The sequence below is a fragment of the Pteropus vampyrus genome, unplaced genomic scaffold (assembly GCF_000151845.1).
Source record: "Pteropus vampyrus isolate Shadow unplaced genomic scaffold, Pvam_2.0 Scaffold58, whole genome shotgun sequence".
Lineage (NCBI taxonomy): Eukaryota > Metazoa > Chordata > Mammalia > Chiroptera > Pteropodidae > Pteropus > Pteropus vampyrus.
In genome coordinates, this window is record NW_011888839.1 from 22,390 (window position 1) to 43,098 (window position 20,709).

At 37.7% G+C, this 20,709-nt stretch overlaps 1 protein-coding gene across 1 annotated transcript in view; it reads left to right on the top strand.

Annotated features, from left to right (window-relative positions):
- The first annotated feature begins 7,629 nt into the window (after positions 1–7,629).
- The window catches only part of SNX3 (sorting nexin 3), a 35,024-nt gene continuing 21,944 nt past the window's right edge, over positions 7,630–20,709 (top strand). Inside the window, exon 1 of the mRNA XM_011360687.2 lies at positions 7,630–8,103. Coding sequence (XP_011358989.1) covers positions 7,942–8,103 — 162 coding nt within the window. The 5' untranslated portion in view covers positions 7,630–7,941. The remainder of the gene's footprint in view (positions 8,104–20,709) is intronic.

Genomic DNA, 20,709 nt, shown 5'->3' on the forward strand with positions numbered 1-20,709 from the left:
CCTTTCATGGCCTTGTCCCTCTGGCCTTAGTCCTTGGCACATTTTCCTTTCATTCCAGTAGTATGGAACTAATTGTAGCTCTCTCCTTCTTTACTCTGGGCTTCTGCAAATATTTATCTCTATCTCCTGAACTCACCTCCCCCACACAGGCATACCCAAAGCACAGGCACTTTGCCTGTCAAACACCTCGTCTTAGTTTTGTTGTCACTTCCTTCTAGAATTCTTCTCCTGCTCCTCTCAAGACAGAGCTATGTGACTCTCATCATACTCTGCTGACATGTCTGTATGACCAGATCCTGGAAGAAAAAATTGTATCTTGTTTACCATCTTCCCTCTTCTCTGTGCTCCTTCCTCCTCCAGTACCTAGCATAGTGCCTGGTTTATTGTAGCTGCTCAGTACATATTTGTCACATAAATGGCCAAAAGGGTCTAAGAGTCCTATGAGAGACATACCTGTTCAGCTGAAGAGACTAAATGATGCCATTGGTATTGGAATGATACTCTCTCCCTGCCCCACCAATTAATCGATATATCTGGCATTTTTGAGATTCTCTGGACCCTTGCTACTCTGTGTGGTCTGAGTACCAGCAACACTGGAATTACCTGGAAATTCGAAATATCAGGCCTCACCCTAGAACTCCTGAATTAGAAGCTGTTTTTACAAGGTCCCCAATTAATGTTTGAGAAGGACTGCTCTAGATAAAATTAGTGGTTCCTTACTCAGAAAGTTGAGAATCCATTTTCTTGAAAGAATGCAAATGCCTGGTTGCCAGTGTTTTCACAGCTAAGGACTTCTTTTCACCCTGATCCAGGTTTACAGTAACCTTGCCTAGTCTTACATGGTTGAAATCGTCACTCTGTATGGTGTCAGAGGCTCTTCCATCTCAAAAGAACCCTGTGCCTGTTTTTTTTCAGAAGTCGATCACTTGACTGGACACTGAAAGTGCTCATTGTCATAGTTTTGACTCTCCCAGACATTGAATCCAATGTCAGCTATCAGAGGAGAGTCTCTCTTCTCCCAGGAATGGGCCTGCCTTCTAGCCCTGAAGTCCAAGCAGTTCTCAGCCACTGGCTGATGTGTTCAGCATTTAGGAGCAGTCCCTGGGAAATATGGCCTCAGAGCAAATACAGTAATGAATTTCAGAGCACAGCAGCTGAGGCCATAGGTTAATTACATTTCCTGAAGCTGGAGATCTGTAAGGCACATTCTCATGGCTACCACAAAAAGTAAGGCAAAGATATGGGAGAAAAGGGAAAAACTGATGGAGAAGAACTTGAAAAAAGGAAGAGAGGATGGTTCTGATGTTGATACAACCGGTTGGGTACTGACTAATTTACCAATATAGAAGAGGCATTAAATCACAGAAAATATAACAAGATGTAGAATTCTGTGTGTTTTGGAAGACATACTTTTTAAAGGATCTCAAGGTGGGAAGTAAGACTTAAAGGGAAAGCCTAAGACATGTTCACTGACCTGCCCACTGAGAGAGTCAAATTACCATCAGGCTTTTTTGCTCAGTGGAGCATGCTTGCAGGGCCTGGCTTGCTCCAGCTCTTGCCTGCAGCAATGCTAAGCGTTTTTAAATAAAACTATGAACAAATACACAAAGAAATTGGTGTGAAGATGTGTTCAACTAAAATATAAGCCTCCCAGAGACCCCAAACACTTGAACTGTCCAGGGAGCAATCATGTGCTGACCTCCCCGACCATGGAAGTAGAGAAGTTAATGTTTGAAAGTCAGACTATCTGATCCAAAGCCTCTGATTCTTCAATACCAACTGTCTTAACAATTTAATTCAATTCTGACACTAACTACCTGAAGTTAACATAGTCCCCAAAGATTAAGGACTCAGTCCCACAAAACTGCCCTACTTCAGACACCAGCCACAAATGGGTATTTAAACTACCCACTTCTTCCTAGCTACAAATTGACTACAAGTTTGGAGGATTCTCATGACCCCCTTGCCCCTCAGCTTTGATAATTCAACTCATGGAACTCAGGAAAACACTTTACTTATGTTTACCAGTTTATTATAAAGTATACAATTCAAATAGCCAAATGTAAGAGCATAGGGCAAGTAATGGGGGAGAGGTGCAAGGAGCTTCATGCAATATCTTGTCAGCCACTTTCCCAGGAGTCAAGGGGTCGAGCTAAATGTTCCTACCCTCTCTTCACCTGTTTGGTCTTTCTGGTGACCATCCTGAAGCTATCTAGCCCCTACCTGCAAGTCACTTTAGCAGCATAAACTCAGGGATGGTCAAAAGAGTTTCCTTAGGACTACCAAAATATATTCCTATCACTCAGAAAACTCTACAGGTTTTAGGAGTTCTGTGCCAGGATCTAGGGATAAAGACCAATCTATATTTTATTAAACCACATACAGTCATAGAAATATACAGGACTGAATGAGCAATACATTTCTCATGCAACTTCAAGTATAATACAAGTTTCTCAAATCAGTCAGTAAAAAATAGATTGTTTAATAAGTGATATTAGAACAAGGTAGGAAAAATTGGGAAGTAGGGGAAAATATAGATCCATACTTTTCTTAGCCAAAATAAATTCCAGATGGATCAAATACTTAAAAAAACTATAAATGTATTAGAAAATGAGTTTCTAAAAATAACATAAGAGGAGGGAGGGCTTTCTAAGCATATTTCAAAACTCAGAAGCCATAAAAGATTGAGAAATTCAATAGCATAAATTAAATTACAAAATACATAGTGAAAACCATCATTGGCAATGTCAAATGTTAAAATGAGGAAAATATTTGCAATTTATATTACACAAAAGGGTTACCCTTAAACATTTAATAAGCTTCAACGTATCAAAAAGAGTCAATAGAAAAATGGACAAAGGATTGGAACAAATAGATGTTAAAACAAAAAGGAACAGGCTCAAAGTGGAGTCACTTGCCCCCAAGACTGGAAACCAAACCAGTTTCAGCCTCTCCCAGGTATGTGACTTTTAACCAATTAATTTGGAATTACCTGATCAGCATTATTAGTGAAGTAATCTTCATGATAGACCCTGCTTTTCCCCCAAAGAAACATAACCTTGCCTGAAACAATCTACTCTGTTAGAAATTTCCTTTGCTTACCTCCTTCTGCCTGTACAAGCCTTCCATTTTGTACAGCTCCTCAAAACCCCTATTTGCTAGATGTAGAATTCTGTGTGTTTTGGAATGTGGCTGGTTCATGAATCATTGAATAAACCCAATTTGATCTTTAAATTTACTTAGTTGATTTTTGGTTTTTTTTTTAACATAGGTCACAAAAAAAGAAAATATGAATGGCTTGTAATCCTATGAAAAGATGCTCAACTGCACCCATAAAAAGGAAAATTAAAATGATATGATTTAGACTAGTAAAAATTAAAAAGTCCCTGTTGGTGAAGCTATGAACTAGATGGTTGGAGATAGGGATGGGAGGCAAATTTTTCAATGCATACGCTAAATGAATATTGACTTTTGAATCATGTAAATGTTTTATTTAAAACTAACAAACCATAGTATTTATAAATAATTTCCTCAATACCAAATTCGAAAATACCCACATCCTCAAAAGCTGGAAGTGGCCCAGACCTGCCTCATGCTCTGAGTTCTGAGGATGACTCATGTTGTAAGTTGTGGTTCAGTGGTAAGGAAGGAGATACTGAGCTTCATAACTTTTACTTTTCCTTGTGCTGCATGAAATGAGGTTACCTGCTCAGAGTAAGGAAGAGGGGTGTGAAATGCAAGAAGAGAAGAAGATAAAAGAAGGGATTACTGAAGCATGTTGAAGGGTTAACTGAAGTTGGGAAACACAAATTCACAAAGATGCCAGTCGGTTTGGGATTTTCTTCAGGAATGCTCTGCAGCCTAGGAGTGGGGATTTAGGAGGTAGGTCAGAGTGTGAGAATTGAAACACTCTGAATTGGAAAAATGATATAAAAGTGGCCATAGCAGGCCCTTGGTAAGTTTATATGACTTTCTTATGTTTTCCACAATTCCAGAGTCTGAACCTTTGGGGGTCCAACTACCTGGTTTTATCATTTTCCTCAGAGGTGATCAGGCCTAGGGGAGTGATGCATTAATCAAGCTCATAGGAGAGTGGGTGATAAAATAGAACCTTCTTTTACAAATTTAAAATGAAAATATAAACCCACTGCTCCCACAAGGTAGTACCTCCTTTTGCCTATAACAAAGTCTTCATAAGAAATGAAATTACTATTGACTAACTGTTCAGTGTCCAAAAGAAGAGGAACAGATAATCTCAATGACCAGAGCCATCGAGCCATGATAATCTAATATACTACTCAAGGAACACAACCTGAAAGGTGTCCACAGTAGTAGAGGAATGCTGACAAATTATTTTTCTAAAATTTGATTGTTAGGAAAACATAAAATTGGTTTTAGTTTTCTCTTCAACCTGTTAGGCCATCCTTAGAAAATGTGCATGTCTTCCCATCCCTATTTCCTTTCTCATTTCAGTACAAATACTTTTATACAAAAATGTGCACATATAAAAATACGTATGTACACTGATGGGGTTTTGTTTACCAAAATGGGAACATACTGGAAAGATTATTTTGTGATCCTCACCAACACATCATGGATATTCCTCTTTTAATTCTAGTAACTAGAAATAGATACATTCTAATATTTTAAGAAATAAAAAGGGCTTCAAGCTTTTTCTAGTTTTCACCACTACGAACAAAGCTGCAATAAACACACCTTATTTCCTTAAGCACTGAGGTCTCTTGCAGCAGAAGTTGGATTTGGGGATCAAAGTGTCCTATTTTTAATTTTGATAAACTGATCAAATTTCTTTTCCCAAAGGTTGTGACAGACTCATATCATCAAAGAGTGCCTCTTTCCCTACATCTTCCCTAATACTACACGTTTCTGTTCTTTTGATTTTTGCCAATATGATAGAAAACAGTACCTCATGTTTGCTTTAATGTACTTTTATTTGATTATGCGGTCAAGCATATTTTAAGGGCTTATTCTCCATTTGAATTTCTCACCTAAGAAGCAGCATGAAATAGTGTTTAAGTATATAAATTCTGGAACTAGTTTTGCCATTTTGAACTGAGTGATCAAGTTATTTAGCCTTTGTGCCTCCGTTTACCCAGCGTTGTTATAATTTGATAAGTCCATTATGTGAAAAATGTGTAGAAAAGTACCTATTCATTTTCTTTGCCTATTTTTCTATGGTGTTGTCTTATCAGTTTATGGGAGTTCTTTGTATATTAGGAATATATTAGCCCTTTACTAGTCTATGTGCTATATAATTTTTATTTAAAATTTCTGTACTGAAGTGACTACTTTTTCTTTATGGCTTATTTCCAATATTGCTCAAGAAACACTTCCTTTAATTAAAGGTTATAAAACTTTTCTCCTAAATTTCCTCTAAATATATTTTTATTTTTTATATTTAAATCTGGAATTTTTTCACATACAGTATAATACAAAGGACTAGCTCTGTGGTCCCTCTATTCCCTGGATATCCAAATGTGTCGGCACCATTTCCCCAATGAATTGAAATGCTCCCTTGTTATAGATCATGTTCTTTATTAGGATCTGTTTCTGTACTCTATATAGAGCCAAAACCAAACTCTTTATAGTGGTTTTATAGTGAATTTTAACATTTGATAAAGCAAATCCCCCTTAATTTTTTTTTCACTTTCATAATCTTCTTGATTATTCTTCAATATATGAACTTAAAAAAAAATTCTGTCCACTACTACCCACCCACCCAAAGCAGAGGGGAGAGTAAAACTAACCACACTGGGATTCTGATTATAATTGCCTAATTAATTGCACATGAAGTTTGATTTTTCTAATATTAAGTCCCCCTATCCAGGAACATGGACTCTTTTTTATTTAGGTTTTGGTTTCTGTCCTTTAATAAAATTTTATAATTTTGTTTCTTCCTTTTTTTTTTTAACTTTTGGTCACTATTATGAATAGGATATTTTTTTCATCTCCATTCTAACTAGACATTCTAACTAGACAGTGGAAAGCTTTAAATTAGGTTTTTTTCCTTTCATTCAGCCACTAAATTCTCTTGTTAATCTAGTAGCTTAATCTAGCTCCTGAAAAATAAAGGTAAAATTTTCCTGATGTTTATACAGGAATGCTCTTCTTTAGCTGTATGACAGTGCTTTACTGCCCAAGACTGCTCTAAGTGGCCTACAAGGAATGACAGAACATTTCTATAAAAATATCCCATGATTGCTTTGTTCAGATGTCATGGATGACAACACAATACAGTGGTTCTTGGTCTCTTAAATTCAGAGTCATCTATATTCATTTCTTAAGTTAACTGCTGTAATCATACCAGTCAAGTTCCCATCTGGTTTCTGCAACAGGAAACGGCCGACAGGGAGTCCTGTCTGGGCATACTTATTCCAATATTATTATCCTTATTCTTTGAAAGAGACATATACTCTGAGAGGACTTCTCTGACCACCCTATCTAATGAGCTTGTCTCGGTCACTATCACATTATCCAGTTTTACTTTCTTTATAACACTAATCATATTGGCAGGTATATTATTTTTGATTTGTCTCCCCAAGATACATTTATAACAGACTATTAACCCAATGAGATTAGAGAATTTCCATGTCTTATAAGCCCTTATCTCTAGAATCTAGAGCTGGAAACACCTAGTAGGCCTTCAGTAAATATTTGTTGAATCAATGAATGTTGAGTTTTCTGGAAAATAATCACATCACGTTTAAGTAATTTTTTTTATATCAACTGTTCTTAGTGTTATTAGGAATGGTTGTTAATAATCTGGACAACTTTTCAGTTTAAGGGACAGATCAGATTATTTAAAGATAGGTTTCTGAAACAGCATATCAAAAATTCATAAGTAGTTGTGGGAGTATAACTTTAAGGGAGATAACTCTCCAGGCAGGGACAGAAATTTATCCTTCTACCTCAAAGTTCGAAATCTCCATTTGCTAAAGATGAACTACGATCTACTTATTTTGTCTTTTTTCCATTTCTTATAAAGGCTTATCTGAGTTTCATTTCAAATGCTGTAAAGATACGTTTACTTTTTTTTTTTTGGTAGAAAACTTACTGGGACTTTGTGGGAAATGAAGGAGAAAAGTTGCAGGTCAAACAGGGCATTCAAGGGAGGTTTCAGCCTATCTACTTAAGTTATTGTTTTAGAGGGCCAACCAGTAAAAAACGGTTTGCTCTTAGTGCTATGACTGAGCGAGGTCTTTTGTTTTTATTCCACTCCCGTATTTTACAACTTTCAGTTTATCAAACCAGATACGTGTGTGGTGAAACTCTCATAGCTGATATCAATGTCATCATTTGAGGCATTTGTTAAAGTTTACCTAGAAAGGCACATAAAGGGATTCAAGGCGAGACGGTGTATGGGTAGGTACAGAGTTAGCAGAGGTGGTTGTTTCAGTTGCCAGCAAACCTCCCCTACCTCACCGTTTAACTTTGCCCCCGCAGTTCCCGACGCCGCAAAGACCACTTCCGGTGTCCTTCCCACCGCTCCAGGCCCCGGCGGACGCAGAAAGGTAGGAGGGCACCTCACCGCGCCCCTAGGATCCCCAGCACTAAGGCCGCCTTCCAGCGGCGGCGCGCTCGCCCGGTGCATTGTGGGCGTTGTAGTCTGGCCGGAACCTGTTTGTGACTACAAGTCCCGTGACTCCGCCCCTCTTCCCCTCCTAGTCCGCAGTCCTGTCCGCGGCCTCATCTGGGCTTCTCTGGCCCGGGGCACGCTGGTCCGGCGAGTCAGCGGTCTCTTTCCTGGGTACCAGAGACGGAAGCCGGAGGGGCACGGGGAGGAGCTTTGCGCGCGGGGTGAACGCTCGCTTTACGTGCTCGTTCGCCTCGCGACCGCTGCGCGCGAACCCGGTGTCCCCGCGGCGGCGTCGGTGGAACGCGGAGGGGGCGGAGGGAGCCCGCGGCGGCGGCAACAGCGAAATGGCGGAGACGGTGGCGGACACCCGGCGGCTGATCACCAAGCCGCAGAATCTGAATGACGCCTACGGGCCGCCCAGCAACTTCCTCGAGATTGATGTGAGCAACCCGCAGACGGTGGGGGTCGGCAGGGGCCGCTTCACCACCTATGAGATCAGGGTCAAGGTGAGGCCGTCTTTCTCTCCTACAGCGAGACCCCTCCTGCCGTCCCGGCTTGCCCCCAGCAGACCTAGGAGCGAATGTCCTCAGGCGGCTCGTCTGTCCAGGCCGGGAGCCACCGGCTGACTCGGTTGGGTAGCCCTGTCTGCGGGCGCGGTCGTGGCAAGGGTCCCTCTTGGTGTAGGGCTGGGATGGTGGTTGCTGAGTGAGCTGAGCCCAGCGCTGGCGTTTGGATAAGGTGCTGGAAGAACAGGGCGTGGGTTGAGCGGCGCTTGCCCCTCCAGCCGCTGATCTGGGAATAACATTTGAGTTGGAAAGGGGTAGATCTTTCGAGAACACAAAACACAGTTCTTCTGGAAGGGAGGTAGATGTGACTGAGATGGGGAGTTTGCGCAAAGTTGAAGCCTTCCCAGTTTTCTTTTTCTGGAGACTTTTCCCAGAGATGGCCAAGCCAAGCTGATTGCTCCAGGCTCTTTCTAGCTTGGTTGTACACTTTAACCTAAAGGGAGTTGACAGCAGCCTGACAAATTTGGTAGGGCAGATCCAGATGAGAACGGTGATTGGAAAAGGTTGATCTTAGCATTCTGGGCCACCGTTCTGCTAAAGTATAAGGAGTTACCTGCCCCACAATCCAAAACTACTACTGCTTCAGGAAAAGCCTATTCATTTAGAGATCCTGCTTTCTTAATTTCGAGATTTGCACTTCACTGAATGAATCAGCTGAAGTAGAAACACACTTATAATTTCATAACTAGTATTTGTTGGCAATAAGTAATTCAGATGATTTGAAAGATGTTAATTGAGAGTAGTGCTTCACTTTCCGTAGTTCAGGATTAAAGAACTTGCTCATGTGTGGTAGTATCTTTAAAAATTGATTACATGAAAACAAATCCAGCTGTTAGATGACAACAACAACAAATTTTATTAAAAATTAAAGATAATAAGAATTTAGCTTTAGAATAATCAAAATTTATGTTAACAAGTTACTATTAACATTTAAGTGAAGTAATTTCTCATTAACTTATGCACTTTTTTAAAAGTGGTAAAAAAACATGAAATTTACCATCTTAACCATTTTTAAGTGTACAGTTCAGTAGTGTTGTGAATATACTTACATTGTGAATATACTTACTTTTAAAATATACGCACTTTTAAAAAATGACCGATGCAGTGTTGCTAAGAAAATTAATCATCAAACTTTAGTTTAAGATATGAAACTAACAGATTAATGTTACAAGCCACCCTTATCTCCCTATGGATACATAAAATGTTAGCCATAAGCAGTCGTATAACTCATCTGCAAATCCAGGCTCCAGTGTACCTAGAGAAGTACATTATCATATAAAACTAGTGAAAAAGTGAAGCTTTTTAAAAAAATTTTTGGAATGACTTTGGATTATCCTAAGTATATGGTGGATTGTTCATTGAAAAGAACTTCCTCTTTTACCCTTATTAACCACCATGTTTTCCTTTCTTTTGCTGAAACAGAACTTGGTATTCCTGTTTCTAAACTTCCATAGCTAATACTTCCTGTCACACAACTGAAGTGGAATCTCCTGCCTACACTTCCTTTATTTAATAACTTTGGGTTTATCTCGCTGAGTGCATTATATTAAATAGACTTTAGTGTGATGATTTAACTATTTAAAAATATACCTGATACTTGATTACCAAATGGTTGATGTGACAGTTAAAGTGTGATCATTTGCATTTTAAAGAAAATAATCCTTTTAAAGAATAATTAATGAGTTACAGAATTAACAAAACACACACCTACACTGGTTTGTATTATATGAGCCAGTTTGTTGTGTGTTAATGATTTGTAGTCATAAGTGAGGTGCCTTCTAAGAAAATATAATTGAGTTTTTAATGAAATGCCATTGTGGTTACTCTTAATATGTAATGTGTTAAAATTCAGGACACCATTTAGTAAGATATTAGGTCTTATTTTAAGCAGCATGTGGTTTTTGAGAATAATTACATTCTTGTATTAAAGTAGAATGGCCAATAAAATGAATAAAGCATTTTTTAATGTTATTTATTACTACTTTTCTAAACTGTTGCTGCTCTCCCTAGCCCCTATTGCCTGCCGTTTGCTATTGAATTTGCCATGTGGCAAACAATTAGATGTTCCAGAGTTTGGATCCTTAAACTATCTTATAGCTACTCTTTAATTCTGGTCTTGAGAAAAATGTTCAATTTTATAGGATCTGATTGAAATTACTCTAATTCACAGAGTAATTTTATCTGGATGGTGGCACTTTAGAATGCAAGTTTCCCAATCTCCATTTATCTCTAGGTTTGAGGATAGTGTTTAAGACTATTAGGATCACTTGATTAGTATCTTTGGGCTTTTGAAAATAATTGGTAGTGTTAATGTTTTTAAAAATTGTTCTAATGGGTAGGTATAGTAGAGAGCACCATAAATGATTAAACCTCAGAGTCTAAAATTATTTTGGCATGTTAAAGAGAAGGCTAAAGGGGAAATTCAGTCACCATTTATGAAGTTTGTGCTATAATGTAACTAATTTTCTGGAGATTTTAATTAAGATTTGTTGTATCTAGTGACAACTGTTTTGAACAGGAGTGAAGGTAAGGATCTTTCTTGAGCTCTGAGTTTAAAGAATGGATTTATCATTTATTAGAGTAAGGTATAAAATCTAGGCTCTACTTCTTTGTAAAATAAATATGTTAATAGTATCTACCTCATAGGACTGAGTTAATGCACATAAATCTCTTTAGCACAATGACTGGTATATAATAAGCACTCAAAGATTACCTCTTTCTAAATACAGATATCTTCTAAATGAAAAGTCAGTGATAAGCTACAGTTTTTTGTTAATAAAATTGTTAGATTTTCTTATCAAGAAACCTACTTGGCATGAAAGTATACTTTCATTGAGGCAAATGTGGTATTTAAAAAAGCCGTCTTGTTTTAGTACCTAATCAAGTATCCTTTTTTTTCTTTGTTTTAAATTTTTATTATATTTTGTGGGATTCCATGTGGAAAATTGTGATGCCATTCAGAACATGGTTAGTTTCACATTTAAGACCAAAAAATGTCAAGAACTCCATGTTTTAAGGTAGTATATGGGTCTATGATTGTACTGTACTAGTATTTTTTCCTGTTTTATTGAGATTTAATTGACATATAACATATTTGCTTAAGATATACAGTATAACAATTTATTAAGATACATTGCAGAGTGATCACCACAATAAATTGAGTTAACATTCATCACATCACGTAATTACAAAAGTAGCCTTTTGAAGTTAAGGCTTATTCACATATAAAGCTGAATAGTAAAGTTTGGTAGTAAACATTGTGTCAGAAAGATGGTCAGTAAAAGTAACATTTTGACGGTGTTTGCCTTTCTAAAGACCCGTGTTAATGATTTTTCTCTGGGTGAATCCTCTAATTTTAAATTGAGAGTCCTTAATATCCAGATTGGAAGCTGAAAAATTAATTCTTAGACTTAGTTTTAGGATTTATAAGCATGTATTATTAAAGGGCAAGAATAATATTTTAAAGAATTAATGCGTTTTGGTGCCAAAAGACATCTGCACCAATTTTGTGGCTTTATCAATTGGCCATGAGATGTTGTCTGATGTACATCTTAGCTGTCAGCCATGGCTGACTTGCAGCATTCCTGTCAAGGAGAGGCATGTTGCTAGCTTTGAAGATTCTTACCCAATCCATCCCTTAAGATGAAGGAGAGGGAGGCAATGGCAATTAAAAAGTAGCCCTGGTATATTGGGTTATTAGGAACTTTGTTTGATGTTCATTTAACAGATGAGGATACCAAGGCACATAAGGTTGTGTCTCACCCAAAGTAAATTATCTAACTAGTGTCCGAGCCAGGATTAAGTTTAAAGGGGTCTGGTACTGGTTCAGAATTGCTTCATGGCTGCAGTTGATTTAATTTAAAATAGTACATCAAAACCTTTATCTACAGCCTAGTATTGGGGTACCCTAAGTGTCTGAACCTTTTGAAAGAATTCCCAATATTTGGCACTCTTGAGATCTGGAAGTTGACTCCTCAGTAAGATGAACCCAGGAAAAATAAACAGCTGAAAATAGTTTATTATTAAATTCTGGGCTATGATGAGATGACCCAAAGAAAAGGTGTTGATTGGCTGGTGATGCTTACAAAAGGCAAGCTTTTTTCTATATTAAAGCTGAAAAGTGAGAGGATTTATCACTTGAGTACCTATTATGTTCAAGGCACTGTGCTATATTTGTAATTTGATTTTTGAGGTAACCAAGCAGAATAGATTATATCTCTGTTTTGCAGATATAGAAGCCAAGGTCACTGTTGATCCTCATCTCTTGTTCCCCCCTCGTTCTTATTTTATGCCCCCGTTCTACTGAACTACTTGTATCGCCCAATTAAGCTGTGTTCTCTTGTATCTGGGTCTTTGCACACACTTCGTCCTCTGTTAAAATATCTTCCTTTAGTGCCTTGACTAGCTACCATTACTTGTCCTGCAGGACTTAGCCTGTCACCTTTTTTAGAGATTTTGCTGTTCCCTGGAATTGAGACTGGATTTCCTCTCTGTGTGCCCTTAGGATTAAGTTTGTTTGCTTGTCTGCGGCTTCCTTTGGTTCCTGTATCTTCTACTATAAGCTCCTAGAGGACAGGACTGTCATAACCACCCTTACTTAACATCTGACATTGTTTTGCACATAGTGGGCATTTATGGGAGAATGAAGTTTAGGAAGGTTAAGTAATTCGCCCAAAGTCAGAGCTATTAAATGGCAAAACTGGGATTGGAATCTAGATTTTCTGACCTTCAGAGCCCACACTTTTTCTTCCATCCTCACCGAACATTCAGATCACCTGAGGAGCTTTTGAAGCGAAGAAGATTCTCTTTTAATTGGGCTGGGGTGGGATTTAGGAAGCAGTAGTTTAAAAACCACCCAGCAAGGGCACTTAAGTGATATGCAGCAAGGATTATTCCTGGTTGCACAATGCTCTCTGTCTCTAAGAAATGACAGGCAGCAGAGGAGTATGAGAAAAATATATGGAGCTGGTTGGTGGCCTTGATGGGATTGAAAAAAAGGCAAATTCTGAAAATAAACAAACAAATCAGATCCTGGCAGCAGAGAAGAAAACCAGTGACATTTGCCAAAGAAAAAAAAACTGTTTTTGAAAGGGAGACAATTTAGATACTAGCTGAAAGCATGCCGACCTATACAGCTTACCTTTTTTGAGAAGAAGGGAGGCATTGACTGTATGCAGCCAAGCCAGATTTTTTTGCCCCTGTCTTGCACCATCCATATCTATATCCCTGTGTAATAATCTTGGAAGTAAGCCAGAAGTCAAGAAAAGGCAAAATATCCATTTAAGAACGAAATCTACATATTTCATTAATATTGCCATCTACACCGTTAAAGTGGGAAGTCTGAAAGGGCTTAACTTTTAGCTATCCCGGTAGAAGTGATTTTCCTCTCCTCACCTTCATAATTATGCTTACAAAAAGGAAAGCACTGAACTGTTATTTTTAGACACTTTGATGTTTCTACCATATTACGCTGCTTCCATGTAAGCAGAGCCAACAATTTTTTGAGCATCAGATAAGAAAGATGGTGTCCAAGAAAAAGCAATACTGTAATCTTGATGTTGCTGTTTACTGATTCCTTAATTAAATGACTTTAAGCTTTCAACTAGAGTCTTACTTCTTCAAAGAAATATTTAACTTAGGAATTTGGATATGATAATAACGTGTGACATTTGCTGTAGCCTGCCAGAAAAGTTGTATCAATTAAAATATAGTTTGGTCTGTTCTCACAGAGACCTTAAAAAAACTTTATTTATTTATTTTTCATATGAAGAGTTCTCAGGGGCAATTCACAGTGGGTATTGTGGCTTGACATTACATATTATTCTCAACATTATACCCACATTCTAGCCAAGGAAAAGGCATATTCCTGCTCGTTGCCACCTATAGCTGCAAAGGAAGCTGGAAAATTTAGTCTAGCTAGGCAGCCATCTGAAGGAAGAACAGATACTGTTCTTTGCCACAGTAGCGAATGATTAGGATTAGTCCTTTTATGGTGTGGCTTTAGCAACATTCTGATCATCTCTCTTAATTCTTTTTTTTTTTTTTCTGAAGTCTGAAATTTCAGAGTTTTGAGAAAGTTTATTTGATTTGGAAGAAATAAAATTGAGTTCTCATTAGTTTTGTCAGTATTAAATGTCAGTGATTTCCACCTCTTCCTGAGAATTAATTTTGATGAGTACAGAAAGGAGGCAAGTATGATGACATGGCATATCTGATAGGGGTATATACCATGTGATTAAGTTGGGTTAGAGGTAATGAAAGTAGATGGTTAACTTTTATTTTTTTGTTTTTTTGTATTTAATGGCTATTTAAAACTATGAAGGCAGTTTTACTTAGGGCCAGCATTTTAGTTGATGACATTGAATGATGGAGTATATAATTTGAGCCACCAAAATAAGTGAGATCAGCATCTCTTACTAGAGAATCATAGGAAGACTTAAAATTTTTATAAAATTACTGTGTCTAACAGTATTGGGATGGTCACTTTTTAATTCTGTGCTCTCTAGACTTTGATTTTGTCACTGATGTAGCACATCTCTTTTTGCTTGGCTGTCCTAAAATTATTTCCATATCTGCTATTTATAGCTTGTCTGCTCCCCCTGCTCCCCGCTCCCCATTCTTGCCCTTGTAACACGAGCTTCTTTGTTCTATTGTAAGTTTGGGAATTTTTTTTATTAAATTTATTGGAGTGATATTGATTAATAAAATTACATAGGTTCAAATGTACAGTTAAGTAATATGTCATGTGTATAGTGTATTGTATGTTCACCGTCCAAAGTTAAATTTCCTTCCGTCACCGTGTAAGTTTGGGAATTTTAATTCAGATAGAGCGGGGGTCCCCAACCCCTGGGCCATGGACCAGTACCGGTCCATGGCCTGTTAGTAACTGGGCTGCACAAAAGGAGATGAGTAGTGAGTGATAGAGAGAAGCTTCATCTGTATTTGCAGGTGCTTTCTCCCCAGCATTGGCATCACCTCAGCTCCATCTCAGATCATCAATTATTAGATTCTCATAGGAGCACCGGTCCCTGGTGCCAAAAGGGTTGGAGACTGCTGATATAGAGGAATAAAAGAGTCTCGAAGCTCCCCTTCTTGTGTCTAGTTTTCAGTATCTCACTCCTCTGTTGTTGGTTATCTTCAGGTGGAAACAGAAGCAGATAAAAGTCTTATTGGCTAGGCATACGTCTGTGTACCACAAGGTCTTTGTTTAAATTTATACCCAAAGATTCTCCCACGTTATATAACTGAGAACATTCTTAAGACATTAATGGGTCTAACAGGTGTCAGCAAGCTGTGGGCTTCTGTTTTTGTAAAGTTTTATTGGAACACAGCATACTTGTTTGTTTACATATTATTTATGACCACTTTTGTACTAAAAAGGCAGAGTCTAGTAGCCTTGACAGCCTAAAATATTTACTGCCTTGCCCTTTGTGAAAAAGTTTGCCAACCCCTAGAGTTTATGTAGCATTGAAATGATGAAAATCAAAAGCACTTGGAGAATATTAATTTTAAAACATGAGACTATGAAAAAAAATTCAATTTAGGATGCCAGTAGCAAATGATTGATGAAATGGTAGTTACATATAACACTGCTAGTAAGGTTTTTTTTCTTACACATTCATCAAATACCAGTAGAATCTTAGAGCATAGCCTTATTGTTGGGTGATGAATGAAATAATTACACACTATTCTTTCCTTCTAAAGACCCAGCTTTTTACAAAGACAGAATCTAACTTTGTGAGTTATTAGATTATACCTACTATTCATATTAAGGCCAGCCACAAGGATTTTTAATTTATAAAGCTTATGTTCTCACCCAAAGCCTTATGTAAACTTCTTTGAATAACCATTTAAAGAGAGAAAATTGGTGCTGATAAAACTAATAGTCCATAAACCAATGACAAAGCTGAAAGTGATGCCTGACAAAACAGATTGTAATCAGTTCTGGCCAGCATCATGGTTTACATATCTTCTAACCCAGAATTAATTTCTTATACCATATCACCTTTAATGCTTGTGTTTTTATATGTTAACCTTCTACATAATAAGGCAGTATGCCATTATTACATGATTTTTGATATTTAAATTGATTGAACTATTGACATGGGGAAGTTTAATGTCTGGCTTGTAAAAAGAGGTAAAGTTAAAAATTGAAAAACTGATGTTAATTCTCATTATGGGGCACTATAGTAAATTAATAGAATTTTTATCTTAGTTTAAAAGGACAGATGGTGTTGATATACTTAAGTTGAAATAAATTGTAATTGTAGGGCTTTTTACTTAGACTTTAGGATGTGATTCTTATCTGTAATCTATGTATTTTCTCAGTTTTGTTCTCTCAAGACTTTCAATCCATTTTTTTGTAACTAAATTTCTTAAATTTGTTAACATAGAGTAAGTACTCCTGTGGACCAGTTGCTTTATTGAGCACTTGGAATGCTAAGTTTAATATGACATGGTTGCTGCATTCAGCAAGTTCACACCAACCTGAAAAAAGACTGAATGTTTTCTTTGATCAGTTTTCCCTAAAACTGTCCAATAAATGAACATTTATGAACTGCCTACTCTATGCCAAACATCGTGCTAGATGCTTGGCTAAGAGGTGAGTAACATATTCCTTGTTTTTAGAGGCTTACAGACTGAAGGTGGGAAGAGAGGTAAATTCAATTTAATTTGGTAGTGTTGGGTAAAAATATTCATAATGTGCAGTGGGAACCCAAGCCAGCCACAAGAGACCAGGAGTCAGGGCAGAATGGGCTAGTAGTGTTCTAGGCCAAGAGAGCAACTGTCTTTTCTGTCTTTCATTGCCAACATCTAATGTCAGTGACTTGCCACTAAGTCACATAGTATTACTACTGGATTCTGACCACTTTATGCCCTTCACCTCTTATTACTGTCTGGCTCAGACATGTTTCTCTACCTCTTTATTATAATGTGTTTTGTTTTTAAGCATGTCTTGGGCAGTTGCTATGTCTAGAAAGTATGGTAGGTACTTTCTCTTGTGTTTTCTTCGATATAGTTTTAGTTATCTGACTGCCTCTTCTTAGAAACTATAATGGCTCTTATTTCCAGTTAAAATAGATCACAGATATAGAACAGTTGATTATTCTTAACAATAGTCATTTCCTGTTTCAACCTGATCGTGTTTTGTGATATAGCCAGGAAAATCTACCTGCTGTTCTCCTCCCAAACTTAATGCTAATGATCTTCCTTTATTCCTCTTGCCAAAAGCTCATTCAAACATGTGTACGTAGTATATAGGCCGGTCTTCCCACCTAACCAATGTTGTATCAGCTGTAACAAACCACCACAAAACTTATTGACTTGAAATAGTGATTTTCCATTGTTCTGTGGGTTGGCTAAACGGCTTATATGTTGGTTTTTACCTGTCCTAATTTATGTAGTTGTTTTTAGCTGGAAAGTTGGCATATCTGGCTATCCCTCTAGGATGCCTCATTTTCTTCCACATGGACTCTCATTCTCCAGTCAGACTGGCTTCTTTATATGGCAGTCTTAGAATATCATTCCAAGAGGATGGAGAGGGAAGTTGTGACACCTCTTGAGTTTTAGGCTCTGAAACTTGTCTCTTGTACTACATTCTGTTGGTCAAAGCAAATCGTAAGGCTAGTTCAGATTTAAGGCGTGGGGGAATAGACTCCACCTCTTGGTTGGAAGAGGCTTCGAAGAATTCATGGCAACATTTATCCACCACATATTACTTACTAGGAATCTCCAAATGCCATAGTTGGAGTGACATAGTCACTTGGGTGACTATAGTAGGCAGAATAATGACACCCCAAAGATCCACTTCCTAATACCTAGAACCTGTGAATATGTTACCTTACATGGCAAAAGTGACTTTGCAGATGTGATTAAATTAAGGATCTTGAGATAGAGAGATTGCCCCAGATTACCTGGTTATGCCTCATGTAATCACAAAGGTCCTGATAAGTGAAACAGGCAGTGGAGTCAGTCATAGAAGAAGTTGTGACAATGGAAGCAGAGATTGAAGTATGCAGTTGCTGACTTTGAAAATGGAGGAAAGAACCATGAACCAAAGATTACAGTCAGCTGTAGAAGTTAGAGAAGATAAATTCTCCCCTAGATCCTCCAGAAGGAATGCAGCCCTGATGACACCTTAATTTAGCCCAATGAGACTCATTTAGGGCTTCCTACCTCCAAAACCATAGATAATGAATTTGTTTTGTTTTAAGCTACTAAGTTTGTGGTAATTTGCTACAGCAGCAGTAGGAAACTAATAAGAATGACCATTCCTCTGTCTTAAAGAGCATTTTCAACAGAAGGAGACACTCTAGACTCACTCCAAGAGAATGAGAGTCAGTGGGGACTGAGGCTCAGCCTTACCTGAGCCTTGATTATAGGCCACAGCCCTATCTTCTTCCCTATCAGAATTTAGCACTATCAGTTCTCATTATCCCTCTACTAGTCTGCCAAGATGTTTTACCTAGGGTGTAGAAAAATATGTTTTTCTCATGGAAAAAGCTGAGTGCCTTACTTAATAGGCTGTAGAGGATTATTTTTCCAAACTAAAGAGAAAATTATTAAAAGACTGAGTCACTTTGGCTATCTAGGTATAGGTCAAGATCAGCAATGCTAAATGACCAGTGCATTTTTAAAATACACTGAGTATTACAGAAATAACTGTGTAATATATGATAAAGTTGTTTATCCTTGTCATCTAGTGCCCTTGTATGAGAGAGGGCTAACTTCTGAAATTAGGCAAGTGTAAAATTACAAGTTCTAGGTGATGAATACTTTATGTTATTGGCTCTTGATTAAAATTTAACTTGCAAAATGTTTCATACTTTATTGTCAGGCCTTTGACCCTCTTAATTCCAAGCAATAGTATCTTCCATTCAGTACACACATCGGGAGAAAAGTACTTTGACTTTTGCAACTTATAATTCTAGGTCTCAAAGTCTAAAATATATTTAAATATTTCAATCAATAAATATATAACTACACAATTTCTTCTAATTCACATAATTTTTTTTGTTTCTATTTTGAGAAGAAACCTGCACCTTAACTTCAGGCAATCGTTAAAATGAGCAAGAACAATCTGTTTTTTAAAACATCCACATTCGTTTGTGATAGACTAAATTTTTAAAATTCATCTTAAGATTATGAAGTATATATTAAAAATATATATTAAATATTTAAGGCACCCACAGCTTCTGTGTGAAGAAAGTTCAAGAATGTCAAAGCTAAGGGAGCATAGTAGAAGGATTATAATTATATAGAATCTGATAAAGCATTCATAAAATTAAGAAAACCTTTATAGGTTGAAGTAGGCCATCAGTTATGAATATAGTTCAGTGGATTATTTACAAGGAATATGTTATTTGATCTGCCTTTGTCTAATCTCTATAATACAGCAGCCATTAGCTATTAGCCATACGGAGCTATTTAAATCGAAGTGTTAGGCTCAAACTACCAGACAACTGTTTGTCCAGTTTCCTTGGAATCGAAGTTGACTTGTTTGACATATTTGTAGTTGATTATAAGTGATAGTGGCCTCAAAAATACAGGATGGCTCATATATGAAGGGAGCAGTGTACACAAGGGCTTTTCCTCCTGAGTTTCTTTGACCTTTTTGCCTTTCTCAGTGTGTTTCTGGTCAGTAGTCACTTACAGCCTGGTCACTGTTAGCCCTATGCTAGCCTTCAAGGTGTGCATCAACTTCACACACATGCACCATTCTCTGCTGATTAAGACAGAGAAAATTTCTTAATCCAAACAAAAATTAGAGACTTTTTTTTTTTGATAGGATCATTTATTACATTAGAAAATTGAGTACACATTTAAAAACTATAGTTTACTTATAGCTTGAGTAAAAGTGAACTGGGATGAGAATAAATGGTGCCTTTCAGAGTGCATTATATCTTAACTCACTCTTTTCTAGGGGTCACCCTTGGATCAACACAACTTCATGGTCAGCCAGTGACTGGTCAGAAGTTGTGCATAATAAACACCTTGAACCAGTAAGGCTTCTCCTCTTTGCCAGTGGATTTGTATGTAGGTTGAGGAATGAATTCAAACTATAGGCAGTTTACAGGTTTGTTCCAGCTTTTACTTTGTGCCAAGTCTTCTTACATCCATGGCTATTCTGTATCTGTGAAAGACGTCACATCCAGCCAAGGATATAAAGATAACTGGGGTCTTCGCCAGTCTTTCCTGAGCTTGCATACAGCTTTGTGCAAGCGCACAGCCTTTCAGACCTCCCGGGATAAGTGAGAGCATAGCAAGGCTTACCATGGCTGTGCCGTTCTCAGGATATCTCTGCTAAACTGGCAAATCTGCTGGTTTGTTTCTTGCCTCAGTTAGTATTGCAACCTTAGAGTGCTGCAGTATTGGCCTTCCCCAGTTGTTTGCCACCAAGGTCACTATTGTTCTCAAGGATACTCCTGCATATGGTATTCTTCAGCATTCTACTCAATCAGTGATCCCCCCGCTAGCAGCAGTGGTGCTGGTTTCCACAGCTTGCCCCACACTGGTCAACCTAGCATTGATGGAGCTGTTGGGGAT